Here is a 19216-nt window from a genome sequence, read left to right as displayed (position 1 = left end):
AAAGACAGGACATTATTTAGTGACTTTAATCTTTAGATCATCCGAGTGATTTGTTAAAAAAAAACAATTGTTATGAGGAACAGACCAAAATATGAGGCAAAAATCTGGACATTCTATGAAAATCGTACAGTTGAGAGGTATGGTTGGGAGTTAGGGTCTTTGGCGCCCTAGTAATGTTAGAGATCCTGGTATCTAAAAGACAGCTCACTGTGACCCTTTCCTTGTCAAGTCTTATGAGTAACTGACAATATATTCACTTCTACTAAAAAATTTCTATGGCTACCATGCTTTAAGTGATAGATTTGCAGTGGTGATGCTTAGGATGGCTCTTTATGGGAAGTTTACACGAGGTGGATGAATATACTGATTTTTGCTGAGACTTAATTTTCCTATTTCTAGGAGTCTCTAGGAGTGATTGTTTTACAGCCTCAGCATTAGACATGTTGGTGCAATTAAACAATATTGTGTTAAAAGTGTATGAAGCTCACAGATAAAGTTTATTGATGAGAGAGAAGCATTCATATTAATTAGATACCTAAACCTCTCACAGATGGACGTATCAGAGTTATGTATAAGTTCATTATCTGCGAGCATAAGGCAGGTTGTATGGTATCATGTGTAACAGTCCATAAGGTTCAGTCCAGTCCAGAAGAAGTTCTAATCAGCAAAATATTTTTATTTATTTATTTATTTATTGAATGTGTTAAATATGGGAGAGCACTGATCAGTCCTGACTAGTTTCAGTCTAAACCCAGAGAAAGACAAAAATATTCAACATTTGAGAAGCAGATAATTAGAGTGAGAGAAGTGGGGGGGAGAGAGAGACAAAGACAGAGGTAGAATACAGTATTGTGCATTGCATAAACACCATATACTGTCACATTCAGAGAAGAAGCATTATTAATGTGTGACAGCATGCAGTGATACATGTTATATACAATATATACATATATCAATGTATGCAATCAGACATTGATAATGCAGTGATACATGTTATATACAATATATACACGTATTGCTGTATACTATCAGACATTGATAATGCAGTGATACATGCTATATGCAATATATACATGGAAGTAAAGGAAATACAGAAAATAAGTATAACAGGAGGAGCTGAGATGAGTCAAGGATCAAATGGTGGAAATTGAAAAAGGGTAATTGTGAGGTAGAGTTCAGGGATGAGTTAAGACAGGCACTGTGTAGCAGTGAAGAGTTACCAAATAGCTGGGTAACTACAGCAGAGCTAGTAAGGGAGATGGCTAGAAAGGTGCTTGGTATGACATCTGGACAGAGGAAGGACGACAAGGAGACATGGTGGTGGAATGAGGAAGTACAGGAGAGTATACAGAGAAAGAGGTTGGCAAAGAAGAAGTGGGATTGTCAGAGAGATGAAGAAAGTAGACAGGAGTATAAGGAGATGAGGTGCATGGCAAAGAGCGAGGTGGCGAAGGCTAAGGATAAGGCATATGAAGAGTTGTATGAAAGGTTGGACACTAAGGAGGGAGAAAAGGACCTGTACTGATTAGCTAGACAGAGGGACTGAGCTAGGAAAGATGTGCAGCAGGTAAAGGTGATAAAGGATAATGAGGGAAACATACTCACAAGCGAGGAGAGTGTGTTGAGGAGATGGAAAGAGTACTTTGAGGGGTTGATGGATGAAGAGAATGATAGGGAGAGAAGGTTGGATGATGTAGGGATAGTGAATCATGAAGTACAATGGATTAGCAAGGAGGAAGTAAGGATAGCTATGAAGAGAATGAAGAACGGAAAGGCTGTTGGCCCAGATGACATACCTGTGGAGGCATGGAGGTGTTTAGGTGAAATGGCAGTGGAGTTTTTAACCAGATTGTTTAATGAAATCTTGGAAAGTGACAGGATGCCTGAAGAATGGAGAAAAAGTGTTTTGGTACCGATTTTTAAGAATAAGGGTGATGTGCAGAGCTGTAGTAACTACAGAGGGATTAAATTGATCAGTCACAGCATGAAGTTATGGGAAAGAGTAGTGGAAGCTAGGTTAAGAAGGGAAGTGATGATTAGTGATCAGCAGTATGGTTTCATGCCGGGAAAGAGCACTACAGATGCGATGTTTGCTCTGAGAGTGTTGATGGAGAAGTACATAGAATGTCAGAAGGAGTTGCATTGTGTTTTTGTAGACTTAGAGAAAGCATATGACAGGGTGTCTAGAGAGGAGCTGTGGTATTGTATGAGGAAGTCAGGAGTGTCAGAGAAGTATGTAAGAGTGGTACAGGATATGTACGAGGGTAGTGTGACAGCGGTGAGGTCTGCTGTGGGAGTGACAGATGCATTTAAGGTGGAGGTGGGGTTACATCAAGGATCAGCTCTGAGCCCTTTCTTATTTGCAATGGTGATGGACAGGTTGACAGACGAGATCAGACAGGAGTCCCCGTGGACTATGATGTTTGCAGATGACATTGTGATCTGTTGTGAGAGTAGGGAACAGGTGGAGGATACCCCAGAGAGATGGAGATATGCTCTAGAGAGAAGAGGAATGAAGGTCAGCAGGACTAAGACAGAATATATGTGTGTGAATGAGAGGGAGGATAGAGAAATGGTGAGGATGCAAGGAGTAGAGGTGGCGAAGGTGGATGAGTTTAAATACTTGGGGTCAATAGTTCAGAGTAATGGTGAGTGTGGAAGAGAGGTGAAGAAGAGAGTACAGGCAGGATGGAGTGGGTGGAGAAGAGTGTCAGGAGTGATTTGTGACAGACAAGTACCTGTAAGAGTGAAAGGGAAAGTCTACAAGAGGGTAGTGAGACCAGCTATGTTATATGGGTTAGAGACAGTGGTATTGACAAAAAAGGCAGGAGTTTGAGCTGGATGTGGCAGAGTTAAAGATGTTAAAATTTTGCACTGGGTGTGATGAGGGTGGACATGATTAGGAATAAGTATATTAGAGGGTCAGCCCAGGTTGGAAGGTTTGGAGACAAAGCCAGAGAGGCAAGATTACATTGGTTTGGACATGTGCTGAGGAGGGATGCTGAGTATATTGGGAAAATATGCTAAGGATGAAGCTACCAGGTAACAGGAAAAGAGGAAGGCCTAAGATAAGGTTTATGGATGTGGTGAGAGAGGACATGCAGGTGGTTGGTGTGACAGAGCAAGATGCAGAGGACAGGAAGAAATGGAAACAGGTAATCCACTGTGGCGACCCCTAACGGGAACAGCCGAAAGAAGATGATGAGGAGGAGCTGAGATGAGTGTAAATTAAGGAGATTTCTATTCAGGAGAAGTAAATGTACAGAAAAATGTAAAGTTTGATATTGTAATTGGACGTTGTGTCAAGTATTAGCATGTGGTGATATGCTGTAGCTGCTGAAGAAGAAAACTGTGTAGTTATCATAGGAGCAGGGATGTGAAGAGCAGAGCTGAGGGTAAGTGATATGAACAGGAGATAGTACAGAAAGGATGAGGGATGAGGGTAAACGATATGAGCAGGAGATAGTACAGAAAGGATTAGGTTATGTGTCCAGAGAAACTCCAGTTAGCTTCCTGTATAAGATGAGCATTTAGGAGGTCACAAAATGTGGAGTAAGAGATGAACTTTTTGATACAGGAGGGAAGAGAATCCCATACTTCAACAAGCTGGCAAAATACTGTGACGTATGTAATAAATGCAAAACAGCAGTCAAAAGGTTAAACTAGTCTAAGCTTAAGATTGCATCATACTTCTCTGTCCAGCCCAGCTTTCTCCTGGTGCATCCTTAGGCTCCTAGAATGTGATGAGCAAAAACACTGTAATGGCCTCACAATATTTTCCATTACAGTAATGACTACAGAAAGACAGTGCCAACAATGTCTGATCATTGTAACATTTTGCATCCAAAATGCCTTCACGATGTTTCCTTCAGCTATCATGTCAGACCTGATCACCCCATCTTTCCATAATAACACTAGCTTTTCCTCAAGATTAGAACAAGTAGCTCTCTCTTTGTAGGTTGTCTCCCATGGAAGCCCTCCAGCTGCCTACAAGGTCCATTGATTTACTACTGTCATGGACCATTAACATATGAAAGATGGAAAATAATGTTCCCTCCTGCTGGATGAAGTCTGTTATAACTCATAGGTTCATTACTACTAGGCTATTGATCTGTAAACATCTTAAGATGCCTACCCTTGTATTCTCATGAAAATGATGAGCTCTTAACATTTGCAATATGAATTTCTAAAGACAAGTTGCACAAGTATGAATCTCCAAAAAAGGCCTGCATAAGTATATGTTCAGTACTTACACAATTCCTCTATCCATCAGAACCATTGGTGCTAAACTGGGGTGAATTTGCAGCTACCTGTCCTTTTGTCCAAGTTACATTTGAGAAGTACTCTGCTTCACTTATGGTGGAAGCTGTGCCCATAAAATTGACATTCTCTGTGAGGCATATCTATCCCTGTAACATGTTCTGTTGATCTTACAAAGGAAACCGAGGACCCATAAGTTGGTGTTTTTGATAACAATGGACTTTTGACTGTACAATAGGGCTGACAGAATAGTGTTGAAGTTCTATGCTCAAGGTATAGGCTGCCTCTCAGTAGCCTTCATGATACTGAGAAGACAGACAAGGCTGTGAGTTGGCTTGCATTGTTTTATGGTTTAGAACCTTTATTTTTTTAGTGAGGAAGCATTGTAGTTATTCCAGCTTTGACACCTTTGACACAAGTCATGGACATTCAGAATTGCCAATTAGCTGAAACACCCGATGTTCTTAAGGGTCATTTGCATATATCCCATGTGCCTCTGATACAAGAGGTTTGGGAGGTCACTCAGTGGAAGTTCTAGCTTTGCTGGAGTTTCCATTTTGTTTTTACTGATTGTTTTTTCAGTGACCTTCTTACTTATTGTTTTAGCTTTGACACTTTTGGATGGGTATGTGTTGAAAAGGGCATTATACTCAACGACTGGCCTAGTGAGTACTGAGTATAGAGGAACAATTATTTCCCTGGATCTGGATGCCATGGTCTTTGATATAAGCTGTGTGATGAAAAAGAACTTCCTTGCAATAGTGGATATGTGGTGATCAAAAAACAATATATTGTTAACATAGGCTCCCAGATCTCTAATTGTAGGATTAGTTATAGGAGGTGAGGGTTTTATCAATATGATAGTTACAAAGGGAGTCATGTTTGCTGAATGATACTGTTATACATTTATTGATATTTTGTTTCAGTTCATGGTTTTGGCACCAACTATTTGTTTGGGACAGACCATCTTGCAGGATCATGGTGTCCTCTGGAGAGTTTATGATGGCACCAAGGTTGCAATCATCTACAGACTTCGTCAGCCATAATCCCTTAACATTAGCTTTGACCTCTTAGAAGTAAATGTCATAATGATCCTTTCCATAGTTTTACACAAGAGGATGGTCAGGCTTCTGGGTCTGTAATTACCTAGATTTGTTGTAACCCTGCTTTTATATAAGGGATTGACTCCATTCATGTGGTACAAACCCTATTTTGAAGGTAATATTGAATAGCCTCTGTGGGGGGGGGGGTCCGATAATTCATTCTTCAGACTAGTATGTAGACAGCCTGCTAATTCACCACCCCCTTAGATGTAGAGTACTTGTCCTTAGTTAGTGTCTTGTTCTTATTCATGGAAGAGTTGAGGAGGGGTGGTGTAGATGTGGATATTTGATCTGAGAATATTAGAGAGGAGAGAGGACTAAAGTTGGAGCTGAATTTGTCGACCAGAAGATTAGATATGCTCTCTGGGACTGAGTATGTGATATCATTTGCTCTGTGCAGTGCTGGGCATTGTGTTTGAGAGCTCTAACATAGTTAAAGAATTAGACTATCTACAATAAATTTAAAATAACCAATTATAGGTATATATCAGCATTGGTGCAGTGGTAGCATTATCGCCTCACAGCAAGAGGTTCTCTCGTTCGATTCTCAGCTGGAGTGCCTTCTGTGTGGAGTCTGTATGTCCTCCCTGCGGTCGAGTGGCATTCAAAGTAAAAATCTACTGCCAATCATTAGCGGACCGGAGTTCTGTTGTGGTGACCCCTAACTGGGAAAAGCCGAAAGAAGAAGAAGGTATATATCAGCATTCTCTTTCTTAACAAAAGTTCTTGAGAAACTATAGCATGTGCTAATCTCTTCCTTACTTGATTATCCTAGTCTGATATTTGATTATCAGTATGGTTTCACAGCAGGCCATGGGGCTTGACATGACACTAATATAACTGAAAGACCAGATGAACCACAGAATGGATGAGACAGGCCATTTGAGATACTTTCCTGGACCCATTAAATGCATATATCATTGTTCATGATGAGTGCTTCCTTATTTCTCTGCTTCAGCATAATATTGTGTATTGTCTTTCTCCAGGATAAGGAATTACCTCTTTGAAAGAATCCATCCAGCATGTGAAATATAGCAGTGTAGTATCTGATTCCTGCTCTTTCACTTGCCAGGTTTCTTTAAGATTTAATACTATGTTTACTTCACTTCACTTTTCTTCACTTTACATTGTCTATTAGACATCTGTTGGTCATCTACAGAAAGATTGCTGGCCTCGTAATGTAAACCGATAAGCTACCGACTCCCTCTATGTCAGTATTCCTTGGATGTACTACCAGCTAAACATTCAACAGATCTCCTTTTGTGGGTATCATCATTATTGACAGCTCTATTGATGAAGTTGTAAATAGTATTGAATTTATAGATATCAGTTTAGGTCAGCAGTATATGTGTTCTAAGTATGTGTACTCCAGTTTGAAAAAACACACAAGAACTGTGAGATTGGTACATTATGAAACTTTGCCTTTCATTAACTGTCAAATATTGCACTGCTAATTGCAGGTTGCTTCCTTTCTTCTTCTGTTGTGATCTTCTTCTTGCATTCCTCACAGACTGTGGTCTTCAAAATATCCAAACCTTTTCCACAGCTTAGATAAACTTGCTACTGGTGCTACGGCCAGGAATGACCCCTTTGCCTCTTTGGTAGCACTGAGCTGACCTGAGTTTTAACAATACCTATACTGCCTGCAGCATGCAGTGACACTGAGCTTACTGCATAATGCTGCAGACATGTATCGGACTTTTATTCTGCTGACAATATTTCCATTCTCAGGTATAGAAAGTAATCCACAGGATATATGTAACTTGCCTGCCTTACCTAGAGTTAACATCCTCCTTACAGTTTACATTTACTTGGATACTGATGCTCTTATCTTTCCCATTTATTTATTCTTCGCAGCCTTCATTTGTTCTTAATAACCCTTATACTCTCATATGCACTGAGTTGTTTTCCCTATAATTCTATATGTAAATGCAGTGTCTCTGATGTTCCATATCCTAAATTTTATCACATCATGCACTTGTATCCCTTCTGTTTTTCCTCTTTTCCATTCCCTTAAGTCCTGGTGCTCTCTCCTGCTGCCCCTTTTGACTAATCCCACTCCAGATTTCAAAAACTCTTCAAGCTAGCTTAACCATTCATACCGTCCATAACTCTAATTATATTCTTACATCCACCAACAGCCTATTACATTACCCTTACATTTAATATTATTGAAAGAACTTCACATATTTTCTACCCCCCCTTCCATTTCAGCGCATTAGTTAGTTCATACAATTAGGTATTCTGGAATTAAAGAATTGCAGAATGTGATAGTCTGTGCTATGAGTGTTGTAATTCAGTCTGTTAGTCACATTGTTTGTTTTATGTCACTCGCACTGTTACTTTGTTACCCTATTTTAGATATCTCTTAAATAATTTATGGTTTTGTAGTTCAAAAGAAAAATGCTTCCTTGCTTCTTTTTGATGAATCTGTATTTTGTTATACTTGTATGTGATATCGTGTTTTGTCTGTACTTTATTTTACGTAATAATTTTGTTTAACCTGGATTTGATTTTGTATTATACAACGATGGCTTGTTTGTATTAAAAAATGAGCACTCTAATTGGACAGCCCACTCAGCGTAACCATTGTAAATCGAGCAGATACCTATAGAATAACGTCTGGCCGCTGAAGTAGCATTGAGTAGCCAGACTTTCTATTGGAATATGCTGAGGTACTGAGCAAAACAGAAGAAAAATCAGGTATGTTCTCAAAAATAAAGAAACAGAAATGTGCCTGATTTTCCTTCCATTTCTGCACTGTACTTCATAAAATCTTGCCAAAATAAAAAAAATCAACAGAGATTCTGTTTTCTCCATTGCTTCTCCTCCACTGTACTAATGTAATGTGCAAGTGTAGAGATGCAAGTCCCATTCACATGCTCAGTACATCAGTAAAAAAGGAAAAACACAGAGGAACACTTCAGCACCCTTATACAAAGACTATTTAAGAAAGGTAAGCAATTTCTTTTTTAAATAATGACATTGTACAATAGCAATAATCCATGACTGGGTGTGGGTATATCAGGATTTAATTATATCATACAAACTGTATTCCCCGCCTTGGGTTATTTATGTGTAAAAACTCAGGACAGAATAGAACTACCTGGTCAATACAATACATAAATAAATTTGAAATGAATGGTTCCACAATAAAAAAATATAACTAAGCTGATGTTCTTCTCAGGGTTAACATATAATGATACAATACTGTTTAATTCAATGCATGGTGGCAGAAAACAGAGGACTTCTTTACATCTGTAGGGTTTGTATGATGGCAGTGTTCAGGATATTGTTGTCTATATGCATAAGTTAGTATTTCAATGGATAAGCTCTTATTGAGACTTTGTTGGAAATCCATGTATTATTAAGAGGATTATTCTAAAAGTAAAACAATTAAGTAGACAGCACATTTGGAAGTATATGCCATAAACAGTCAGATTCATGTTGCTAATGCATATTCGGTTATTTTTCAGGCATGTTTGTGGCAGAAGCATTTGAACACATTCCTTCCATCCAGACTGCAAGCTTGGGAACATATGTCAAGACCAATTTGGTTTTATTCTTTTCTGCTATCATCTTTTATCTGGCTCTCAAACTGATTGATGTGGACCTTCTGTGGTCTGTTCCAAAAGCTAAGAAGTATTGTGCAAATCCAGAATGGATACATCTGGACACAACACCATTTGCTGGACTAGTTAGAAATCTTGGAGCATTTTTTGGATTAGGATTAGCACTCAACTCTCAAATATTTATCCAGAGCTGTGAAGGCCAACATTGCTACAAAATAAGTTACAAGCTAATGTGTGTAGCATCTTCACTGACAATTCTGCAGCTGTATAATTTTATTCAGATACCGACACATACTGAGCTATTGTTTTACATGCTGTCATTTTGCAAGAGTGCATCAATTCCATTAACAGTTGTTGCTCTCATTCCATACTGTATTCACTTGCTGATGGGACAGACTGAAAAGAAACTTGACTAGTAACATTTTCATTGAATATGGTCTGTTATTCTTTTAGACCTTGTTAGAATATGTTAATGGGAATGTGTATCATCTATGCAAGACTGTAAAAAATAACAGCAATTAGACAGGCACTACTGTAAAGCAACACATTTTACAAAAGCTTTTGACATAACGTTAAATACTTTATTTCAGTGATCGTGGTGAAGCAGCCATCTCATGGGAAAAAGTATACTAGTCTCATTGACTTGTATATCCTAACAATAAATATCATAGCAAGTGAAACCATGCAGGCTTTTCTAACAGAAATATTATTCAGTGTTAGGAACTCATATGTTACTTTTTATTTCATTCATAATGATTCGATATAGTAGATCATTGTTTCAAGTGGCAGTGTTTCTTACAAAGCACTCCAAACTTATGTAATTGGAAAGATAGGGAACAGACAATACTGTAGAACTAATCCATCTATCCTCAACCCCTTTTTCAATTTTGCACATGGGGTTGGGGTGTCACTTCAACAATGACAATCATTTAGAGCCAAGGTTTACAACACCAGGTGGCTAGCCCTGCTCCAGTAATTCCTCCCTACTGCACACTCACACCTATGGCCAATTTAGAGTCTCCAATCCACCTACTGCATGCCTTTGGAATATGAGAGGAAACCAGAGCACCCAGAGGAAACCCCCATTATGCAGGGAGGACATGCTGACTCCACACAGAAGGCACCCCAGTTAAGAAATGAACCAGAGAACCTCTTGCGTGAGGTGACAATTCTAACTGCTGCACTAACGCAGCCACCTTTTTTTTCTTATTTTACCTCTTTTCTCTGATGTCATTAATTCTACAATTCTACAACACTGTAGAATTAATGACATCAGAGAAAAGAGGTAAAATAATAAAACAATTTTGGGAAACACTAATAAAATATTAATATGCCTAGTGTCATTATTCCACAAAATATTCTTTATATTTTCTAGCACTTTGTAATAAGAAGCACCCCCCCACAAAAAAAAAAAATCTTCCGCTGATCTTCAGTGCAGACTGGCAATGGATTCAATTTCTAGTTCATTAATAACATTTTATCCTCACAGTTGACAATGAAATTTCTTGTTTTACTTGCCTAGAAATAAATTAAACATGATTTAATTACCCCAAAAAATCAACAACTGTAAAAGAGTGTACTGAAGTCATAATAACTCCCTCAACATGTTTACTTATAATATTCTACTAGCTGCTCATTTTGCAAGGCCAGTGTCCATATTGCACATATCACAATGCTAACATACATTACTGGTCGTTACATCTGTTCTTAACAATTTACCATATTTCTTCCACCATTACCTACAAGTAATAGCATTTACTTGAGGAATGTTCAATTCTCCTTCTTCAAAATTGGAGTGAAATTCCTCAGCAAACCATTAGCCACATCCCCAAAGCTACTATGCATTTCTAAACCTTCAGAAGTACCATCAGCTGTGTCAGTACACTATAAAACTTCTTCATTGAAATATTATTCTTAGCTGCGAAGAGGCATTGTACTATGCAAACTTCCTAATTTAGTTCATTGCTGCTGTATGTTATTCAGAATGTTCAGTAAAGAATTCAAATACCTGACTATGTATTCTAGTCATCCCTTGTCCTTTCCTATAATAATATTTTTAATTAACCAGAATTTCATTAATTAAGAATATACTGAATCTTAATTAAATGCATAAAACTGCAATATCTTCATGCACTTCCACATCTGGAAAAGAAATTATGTGTAGTTTAAATGGCTTATTCATCTTCCTCCATGGTATCGGAGGCATCCCTCCTCTCCAGAAATATGTACCAATTTTTTTTCAGCATTGGAACCCAGCACCAGTGAGGGAACTTTAAATAAATGTAAAATGAGATAAGTTAATATAGGTAACAAATGTGTTTTAATTCCATTAATCATACCAAATAGGGAGAATAATAATTACTTAAGGTTTGAGTTTTCTCCTTTAGCTGATCTACTACCAATTAATAGTTTAATTGTAAAGTTTCCTAATTTCTCCAGGTAAAATAGAAGCATGCAAATGTTATCTGTGTGGCTGGAGGATCTTGCACAGACTATCAAGATTGATTTTTGTACCGTGTAAATGTTTCATCTTCTTTAATAATGTCCTGCATTTTACCGACCCATTGATTATAGTTCTTCTGTCAATAAGAATAAATCACTCACATGAACTTTAAATGCTCTGTTGTACACTCTTATATTCAAGCCTGTCTGGCTACCAGAGTTTTTAGACAGAAGAGGGCTAATAGAACAAAAGTGCTGGAGACAGTTATCAAGGAAAAAATATAGTCTTTGACTACCTAAAGTGATCAACCCCAGTGTTGTCTGGTGAATATTTTTTTTTACTAGTCAGTTATTGTGAGGGTTAGTGATAGTACCCAAAACTTGCATTTCCAGATTAAGGTAGTCAAATGCATTACAAATGAAACAGCTTCTGGCTTTTCAATTTATTCAGGGTAGGGTAACGTAGACTGAAATGTTATTGTGGCCAGGTTTATCTTTTTCCCTTGCGGAAAACCATACTCTGCAGTGTAAATAATCTCAATTAAATGTTTTATTTTAAATTTGTTATCATTCTTGAATTAATAACTTTCGATTTTATCTTATTATTATAATTTAGTAAAGCTACAGGTCTATTGTCATTGATAGCTCCACCAGATTTTCTTTCTTCTCAATCAGATGTATTCTAGCTTGAATAATTGTTACTAGAACCTTATACCTAAGCATTGTGAAACAAATTATGGGTGGCAACAATATATACTTAAATACTTCATATGTGTCTAGACCCAGCCCATCAGGATGTGAACACATTTCTAGTTTTTAAACACTTTTAATATCATTATTAAATTTGAATATGAAAAGGTGAAATTGTATTTTCTCTGGCTTAAGAATGCCCTTTATCCATTGATTATTTTTTCTGTTAAATGTTATATTAAATGCTGCAGGACAAACTTTTCTATATGATCATGGGGTAGCGATGTTTGACCCTCTTCGGACCTTTATCTGGCTGATATAATTCAGAGTGCTCTGAAACTTAATTGACAAGACAATGACTTGCCTTACATTTTTGGTTGAATTCGATCTATTTTGATGTACATCAGCCTTACTTGTCTGATAATTCTGAAAATGTATTTTTCTGTTGTAATAATACCATTTATAGTTCTTAATATCTATCTTTGATCACAGGCAACAGACTCCTTTCTGCTTATAACTGATCATCCAGTAACGCTAATTGTTCACTAATATTCAACTCCCTTTTGTACTTGGGCTAACTTATTAAACTGCAAATCAACAATTTTAGTGAATCCCAGAAAATTATAAAGCATGCAGTCTTATCAATAGTCTTATCAATAGTCTCATCTACATAGTAATTTTATCTTCACCCTTGCTACATGTACTAAATCTTTACCCTAAAGTCACACCGGTGGTAGCAGTCTCTTTCTGAGAAAATACTAAGCCTAGGATTTTTAAATGTAACAGCTAATGCCCAATGATCCAAAAATAGTACTGAAAGACACCTAGATTTGTATAAGAGCTTACAAATATATGTATACCTAAATATAAATCAATTCTCATAAATGAATTTGTATATAGTGATGACTGTGTAAAAATCTTCTCCCTACTTACCTCAAACTTTTTAAAATTTGTCAAGCTATCCATGTTCATTGAATACTTTAGTGATTTCCCATGAGAATCCAGGAAGCTAAATCCCCTTTGGAGAGGAGAGCTGTCTGTTTCAATATCTAAAATTATGTTTCTGTCTCCAGTAATTATTATTGTGAAAATGTGACATATCTAAATCCCCTTAGACCATCTTATTTAAATTGTCAAAAAAGTGTACTCGCTCTTTAAATGGACAATAAATGTAATCAATTAAATATTTGTATTCCTCTCTCAATATTGTCAGTAAAATTAACCTCCTGACAGACTCTCACACAATTAATAATGGACTTGCTCTGCATTCAATGCTTAATGAAGATCAATACTCCTATTAAGTACCTGAATTAAAAAAATACTATTTGCATTCAATTCTATTTCTTTTTCCACCACAGCACATACTCAGCAAGTAAGCACATTTCTTACATATCCATTATTACTTATTTTAGTAACTCACATATATTGAAGCGTATAAAAGAGACCACAGCGTTTTTTTTTCTACAAACTGTTTAAATCCAGCTAAAGAAATGTTGCTTCTATGTAGAACCCCAAAATAGATGCTATAGCAAAAGCAAGACTAGACCAGCATAAGTGCCTTTTATTTTAGTCTAATGAAGCGCTGAAAATCACGGAGCTCCAATAAGTGCTCTACCTCCTAGGACAACAAATGGATGTGTGCCAGCACCAATGAATGTTTTAAAAATAACCAGTACCAAATAATTATATAAAAAAATTTTTGCCAGCACCAAAGATAATTTTCAAAAATAACCAGCACCAATAAATGTATTTGGAAATGTTTAAGTGGCCAGCACCAAAATTTGTTTTTATAAATAAACGATGTTCAAGAGTGTGTTCAGACTAACCACTCGTTGTGCACTCCTGTATAAATTGCCAACTACTTCAATTCTGTCAATAAACAACTCCTTCCACTAGTTGCACCAAACTTTTCCATTCAACTCTGTCAGTATCTATTTGCGTTAACAACTAGAACGCTCAGATGTTGATTCCAGCTTACCGCTCCAATATACTGTGATGTAAACAATTGTGTCTCTCCACGCAAGCTGCTACCGGCTATATCGCCTTCAGAACTTCACGTTGTTATACAAAGACTTCCGACAACGATAGACATCACAAATCCCTTTATTGTTTTTACACGATACTCTCCATAAAATACTTGTGCCTCCTGAACCAAAGGTTCAACCACTATGCACACAGCGTACGGTAAAAATTAAAAAATAAAACTGATTAAGCGTATACTGCGTGTAAACACATCCAAACAAGATACGCTAATCAAATGATTGACCATAAAGCATGACCTGGAATGCTCAGATGTTGACAATAATCCTGGTACATTTTGGTTAAGCGCTTTCACTCAATAAAACTTGAGCTTCTTCAGAACATCACATTAAAAAAACTTTCTTCCTATAAAGCTTCTTTGGCGCTAAATTCAAACCAGGTCCCCATTTTTAAAGCTACAGGGTGTATTCTTACACAGTAATACATGCTCATCAAATGATTTAAAACCTATGTATAAAATGAGTAAAATATAATAATGTAAGAATGTATTTGTAAATAAATATATGGACAATATATAAATATTATATAAACAATGTTATTTAACAATATGTATATTCCTACCCAATCTTACTATACATTATTTTATATATTAATTAAAAGGTCAGGAATAAGTGTGGAATGAAAGTGGTAAATACAAAAGTGTTCACATAACTGTGAGTAGTTATGCTTATTCGTATAATTAATTCATACTTCTACAAATAAGCTACTATAATACAACATACTCATCATTGATTTGTCTAATAGGCTATGGAACATCCTAACAATTTGCATCTAATATAGATGTTTAAACATTAATTGTATGTGTTAACACCTAATATGGCCTTTAAAGAGATATTATCATTTAGGCCTGGTGGGGTGGTGGCATCTACAAATATTTGCCACCAAGCTTCCCTATAACTTAATACCTTCTTATTGTCCCCTCCCCTGGGGTCATATTTTACACTGTCTAACAAGCCAAATTTGAAATGGTGTTCCTCACCACTGATTTCTATGTGTTTGTACAGTGCGTTTCTTTTATCCTTTTTCTTTATACAATATATATGTTCATAAATTCGCCTTTTTAAATTCCTCTCTGTCTTCCCCACATAGAAATTAAAACATATTTGACATATTGCTATATATATTACCATTCTAGTATTACAGTTACCCTTAATAAATCTAATATTAGTTCTCATTATATTGTTGTATTTTTTTATTCTCAATAATGTACCTACATTGACTACACGCACCACATTTAGATGTGTGTTCATTACTATGTATAGATTTCACCTTGTTATACAAAGTTCCCTTTTCGATAATTCTTTTAATGTTGGCCCCCATCTTGTATACAAAGTTTGGTTTTCCTCCTATTGCATTATTTATTGACACATCGTTGTGAATAATGTGCCAATGATTCTTAATACTCTGTATGATATAATTAACATATGGACTATAGGTTAATATCATAGCCCTACTCCTACTTTCATTTAATTCATTGTTTTTATTAATTTCGTGCTGAGTTAAATTAGTGATGATATTTTCTAAACCTAATAATGGTTTATAGGTTTTATTCCAAAGACTTTTTACATAACTGTCAACGTCGTTCAATATTCTTGAAGGATATCCCCTATCCAAAAACATCTTGTGTATTAATTTGATCTCATCTTCTAATATATTGAATGCTGTTGTCATTCTTATAGCTCTTATACATTGGCCTTTATATATATTCCTCTTTAATTTTTCAGGATGACAACTTGTATATGATAGATAATCATTGGAAAAAGTATCTTTTCTATGAATTCTAGAATGTAACACATCACCTTCTTGATAAACTAAGGTGTCCAAATAGGGTAAACCAATTTTGTTGTAAACATATGTAAATTTCAAAAAATCGCTGCTCTGGTTGATATAGCGAATGAACTCTAATAACTCTTCTTCACCTGCTTTCCAAATAATATTAATAATTTTTATTAATAATAATAATATTTTTAAAGCATTCATTGGTGCTGGCACACATCCATTTGTTGTCCTAGGAGGTAGAGCACTTATTGGAGCTCCGTGATTTTCAGCGCTTGGTTTTGTTTTTGTACTTTTAGTCTAATGAAGTTATTTGTAAATAATTTATGAATAATATACATACAGTCCTTTAAAGCAGCCATTGCACTAAGGTATGGAAGTGTAGATACACCCTTAGTTATGTTCCCTTGGATCATAAGGACAACATAACTGTTGTGCTGGTCATGTAACCACATAGACAATACCATACTATCATATAGCCATAGCAGGGCTTTCAGTATTAGACATGTTTTGATGAACTTGAGCACTTTCCTTTTCTCTAGATCAGTTTTAAATCTTTTACATGCTCAAACACCACCTACTTTAGTTATCACCTTCTCTCCCACTGGTAAGATAATCATATTCTCAGCACATCTAAGATACATCTTATAAGTTATTGCTGTATTTCTATTAATAATTATGAACAGAAAATAAATATACATTTACAGATCACTGAAGTGAGACTTTTTTTTCTTGAAAGCCAAACCATCTTTAATTTGCACAATGTTTTTCAAGTAATGGATTGAAAACCAGGCACCACCAACTTTAAAATGCATAAAGATGCTGGCTGGAAATTATTGTGGTAAGTAAATAAAGGTATAAGAAAGTACTTAAACAGATCCATTATCAAGATTCATGTAGCCTGACTAATGTTCAGTTTTAAGTGTAGTTTTCTTTGCAGTCCTTTCCTAAATTTTTATCGTTGACCACAGGCAACATCCTCCTCACTGCTTCTAACTGTTCATCCAGCAATGTTAATCTTTCACTACTATTCAACTTCCTTTTTTCATTGGCCACCTTATCAAACTGCTTAAAGGTGCTATTCCACCATTAATAATGGCAGTATTTTTAATTGCATTTAATAATGATGCAAGCCCAGTAAGCTCACCGGACACAACTGTCCCTTTCCATGGGTGACTTGGAAATACTGTCTGGCTATGTGAATTTCACAGATTTGCACAGTAGGGAAACAGCAGCAGACAGACTCAAACTCTAGATTAGAAGAAGCAGGTTGTTAACAGTATATGCTCTTAATCCTCTGCACTAAATGCTAAGGCATAATAATTTGTTTATTAACAGATGTCCAAGTTTTAAACATGACAAAGCGTTTTTGTGCTTGAACTCTAATAAGTAGAAAAGATAATACTTGATGCTTAATATGCACATTGTATGTAACAATACATAGCCATTGCTGAAAATTGTTTTTACATTTCTGATCTTATATAAGTCAGTATTATTCAGTGAAAAAGTATAGCCTTTCAGTGAATTGTGTTTGCAGTGCTGTTGGCCTTTCAAGAGGTTAAAAGGGGCTATGGCTGTCACAGAACAGCTTAGTTTGTAGCAGTTGTATAGAAAATGCTACTGAGTCAGCAGAACTAGTGCACATTATCAGGACTGCTGTCCATTGTCATTTTCTGAGCTTCTGATTGTGCATATTTGGACTCCAGCTGTCAATAAGCTATGGTCATGTTGAATATTAGGTTGGTTTTGTGTGGTTTGAAATAGGCCTTCATCCAGAACATGGTACAAAACTAAAAGCAGCAACTCAAGTGAAATATCTTTTTAGTGAGTGTGTGGACTATATATGGGTGCTCATGAGACAGCACTACGTGCAGTACTGTTGTCATAATGAACTCAAACATTCTAGAAGTACTGCTACCATTGTAAAACACACACACACGCACACGCACATGCGCGCACACACACACACACACACACACACACACACACACACACACACACACACACACACACACACACACTATTATAGATATGTGTGAAAATATATAGAAAGGCATGAAAATATGTACAGGCCTTAGTATATAGGGCATGAAAAGGTGTGTATTGTACAGATATTACCATATGGTCAAGGGTGTTTTGGGGTATGAACCTGAAGGATGAATAGCTAAATGCCTTTGGGAAGAAAGTAATATCTGTGCCATGCTAAACCCTATGTACCTTATAACATTTGTAAAATGGACATCTGTTTTGTTTTAGTATGAATTTTACATTTAGTAGTTTGTTTATGATAAGTATATAATCCTATGTTGTCTTCTCCTTCCAGCTTGACTGGTTGGATTATTGGCCCTTAAGCAGATCTGAGCTGGCAACTTTTTCATCAGAGCTTCACCAGCATTCAAACTCTCCCTCTCCAATTATGCTATGGGAGGAATACCCCTCAGATCTCATTTGCCTGTCTATGGAGTCAGACACAATTGCCAGTGCTCAGTGAAATTTGTCTTCAGATAAATGATTTTCTTGTATTGCTTTTTCCTATTTCAGGTTTTCTTCTTATCACTCCATTCTGAAGATTTTCATTACCTTTTCATAAAATGTTCAAATATTTCCTAATTTTTTCTCTCTTCCTCTTTCTGGGGCTTACCTAAGCCCGTTTGTCTGTCAGAGTTCCTCCACTGATGCTGTTTACTTTATCAAATATGGACAAGGCTTCAGGCTTTAAAAAAATGACATGTTGGTATAAACTCCCACCTCAGAATCCCCACTTACAATGTATGGTCTGTTGGGATATAGAACACTTGGATTCAAAATGTCATATTTGTGCTTCTTTTGACCAGAGGGCACTTTTTGACAGAACAAATAAGTTGACTTTTAAGGGTTTTCTCCCTGCCACAGCAAGAGATTTGAGCTTCCACCTCTTCCTTTCAGCAATGCAGAGGAGTGTAAAAACAGAGTTCAACGCACTTAGACAGTGATAAAGACAAGGAAAAAACACAGAGATCAAGAAAAGAACAAGATCATCTGTGATTCTGACAGTCTGTCCAGAGACTAAGATACCTAAATCCTCAACATCATGTCCTGCCACTCTCATGACTTTGGTTCTAACTGCCCCAATACTTTTGACTCCTATGCCAAAGTTGTCTGAGCCCATCATTATTTCCAGTTGTTCAACAGTCTTCTGGATCACAGTCCTCCGACAGGAAGCTCTCTAGGTTCTTAGGCTCCCAACCTCCTTCTGTAGCATCCTTTAGGCCATTCAGTTGCTCAAGGAGCCTTGTTGAATTTAATTGGGATCAGGTAATAAGAGCCTTTGTGACAGTGCAGATAGATACGAGG

The 19216-nt window shown here is 36.5% G+C and overlaps 1 protein-coding gene across 3 annotated transcripts in view; it reads left to right on the top strand.

The window, feature by feature from the left end:
• Positions 1–9492, top strand: part of G6PC2 (glucose-6-phosphatase catalytic subunit 2) — an 85290-nt gene extending 75798 nt beyond the window's left edge. For all 3 annotated transcript variants that reach the window (XM_044075414.1, XM_044075413.1, XM_044075411.1), the window contains one exon: positions 8840–9492. In XM_044075414.1, the coding sequence (XP_043931349.1) occupies positions 8840–9351 (512 nt within the window). In that variant the 3' untranslated portion in view covers positions 9352–9492. The remainder of the gene's footprint in view (positions 1–8839) is intronic.
• The last annotated feature ends 9724 nt before the right edge of the window (positions 9493–19216 follow it).

Source organism: Protopterus annectens, chromosome 6.part1 (assembly GCF_019279795.1).
Source record: "Protopterus annectens isolate FY-2018-M chromosome 6.part1, PAN1.0, whole genome shotgun sequence".
Lineage (NCBI taxonomy): Eukaryota > Metazoa > Chordata > Ceratodontiformes > Protopteridae > Protopterus > Protopterus annectens.
Note: the sequence above shows the minus strand (reverse complement) of the source record. Positions and strands in the feature narration are given on the sequence as shown.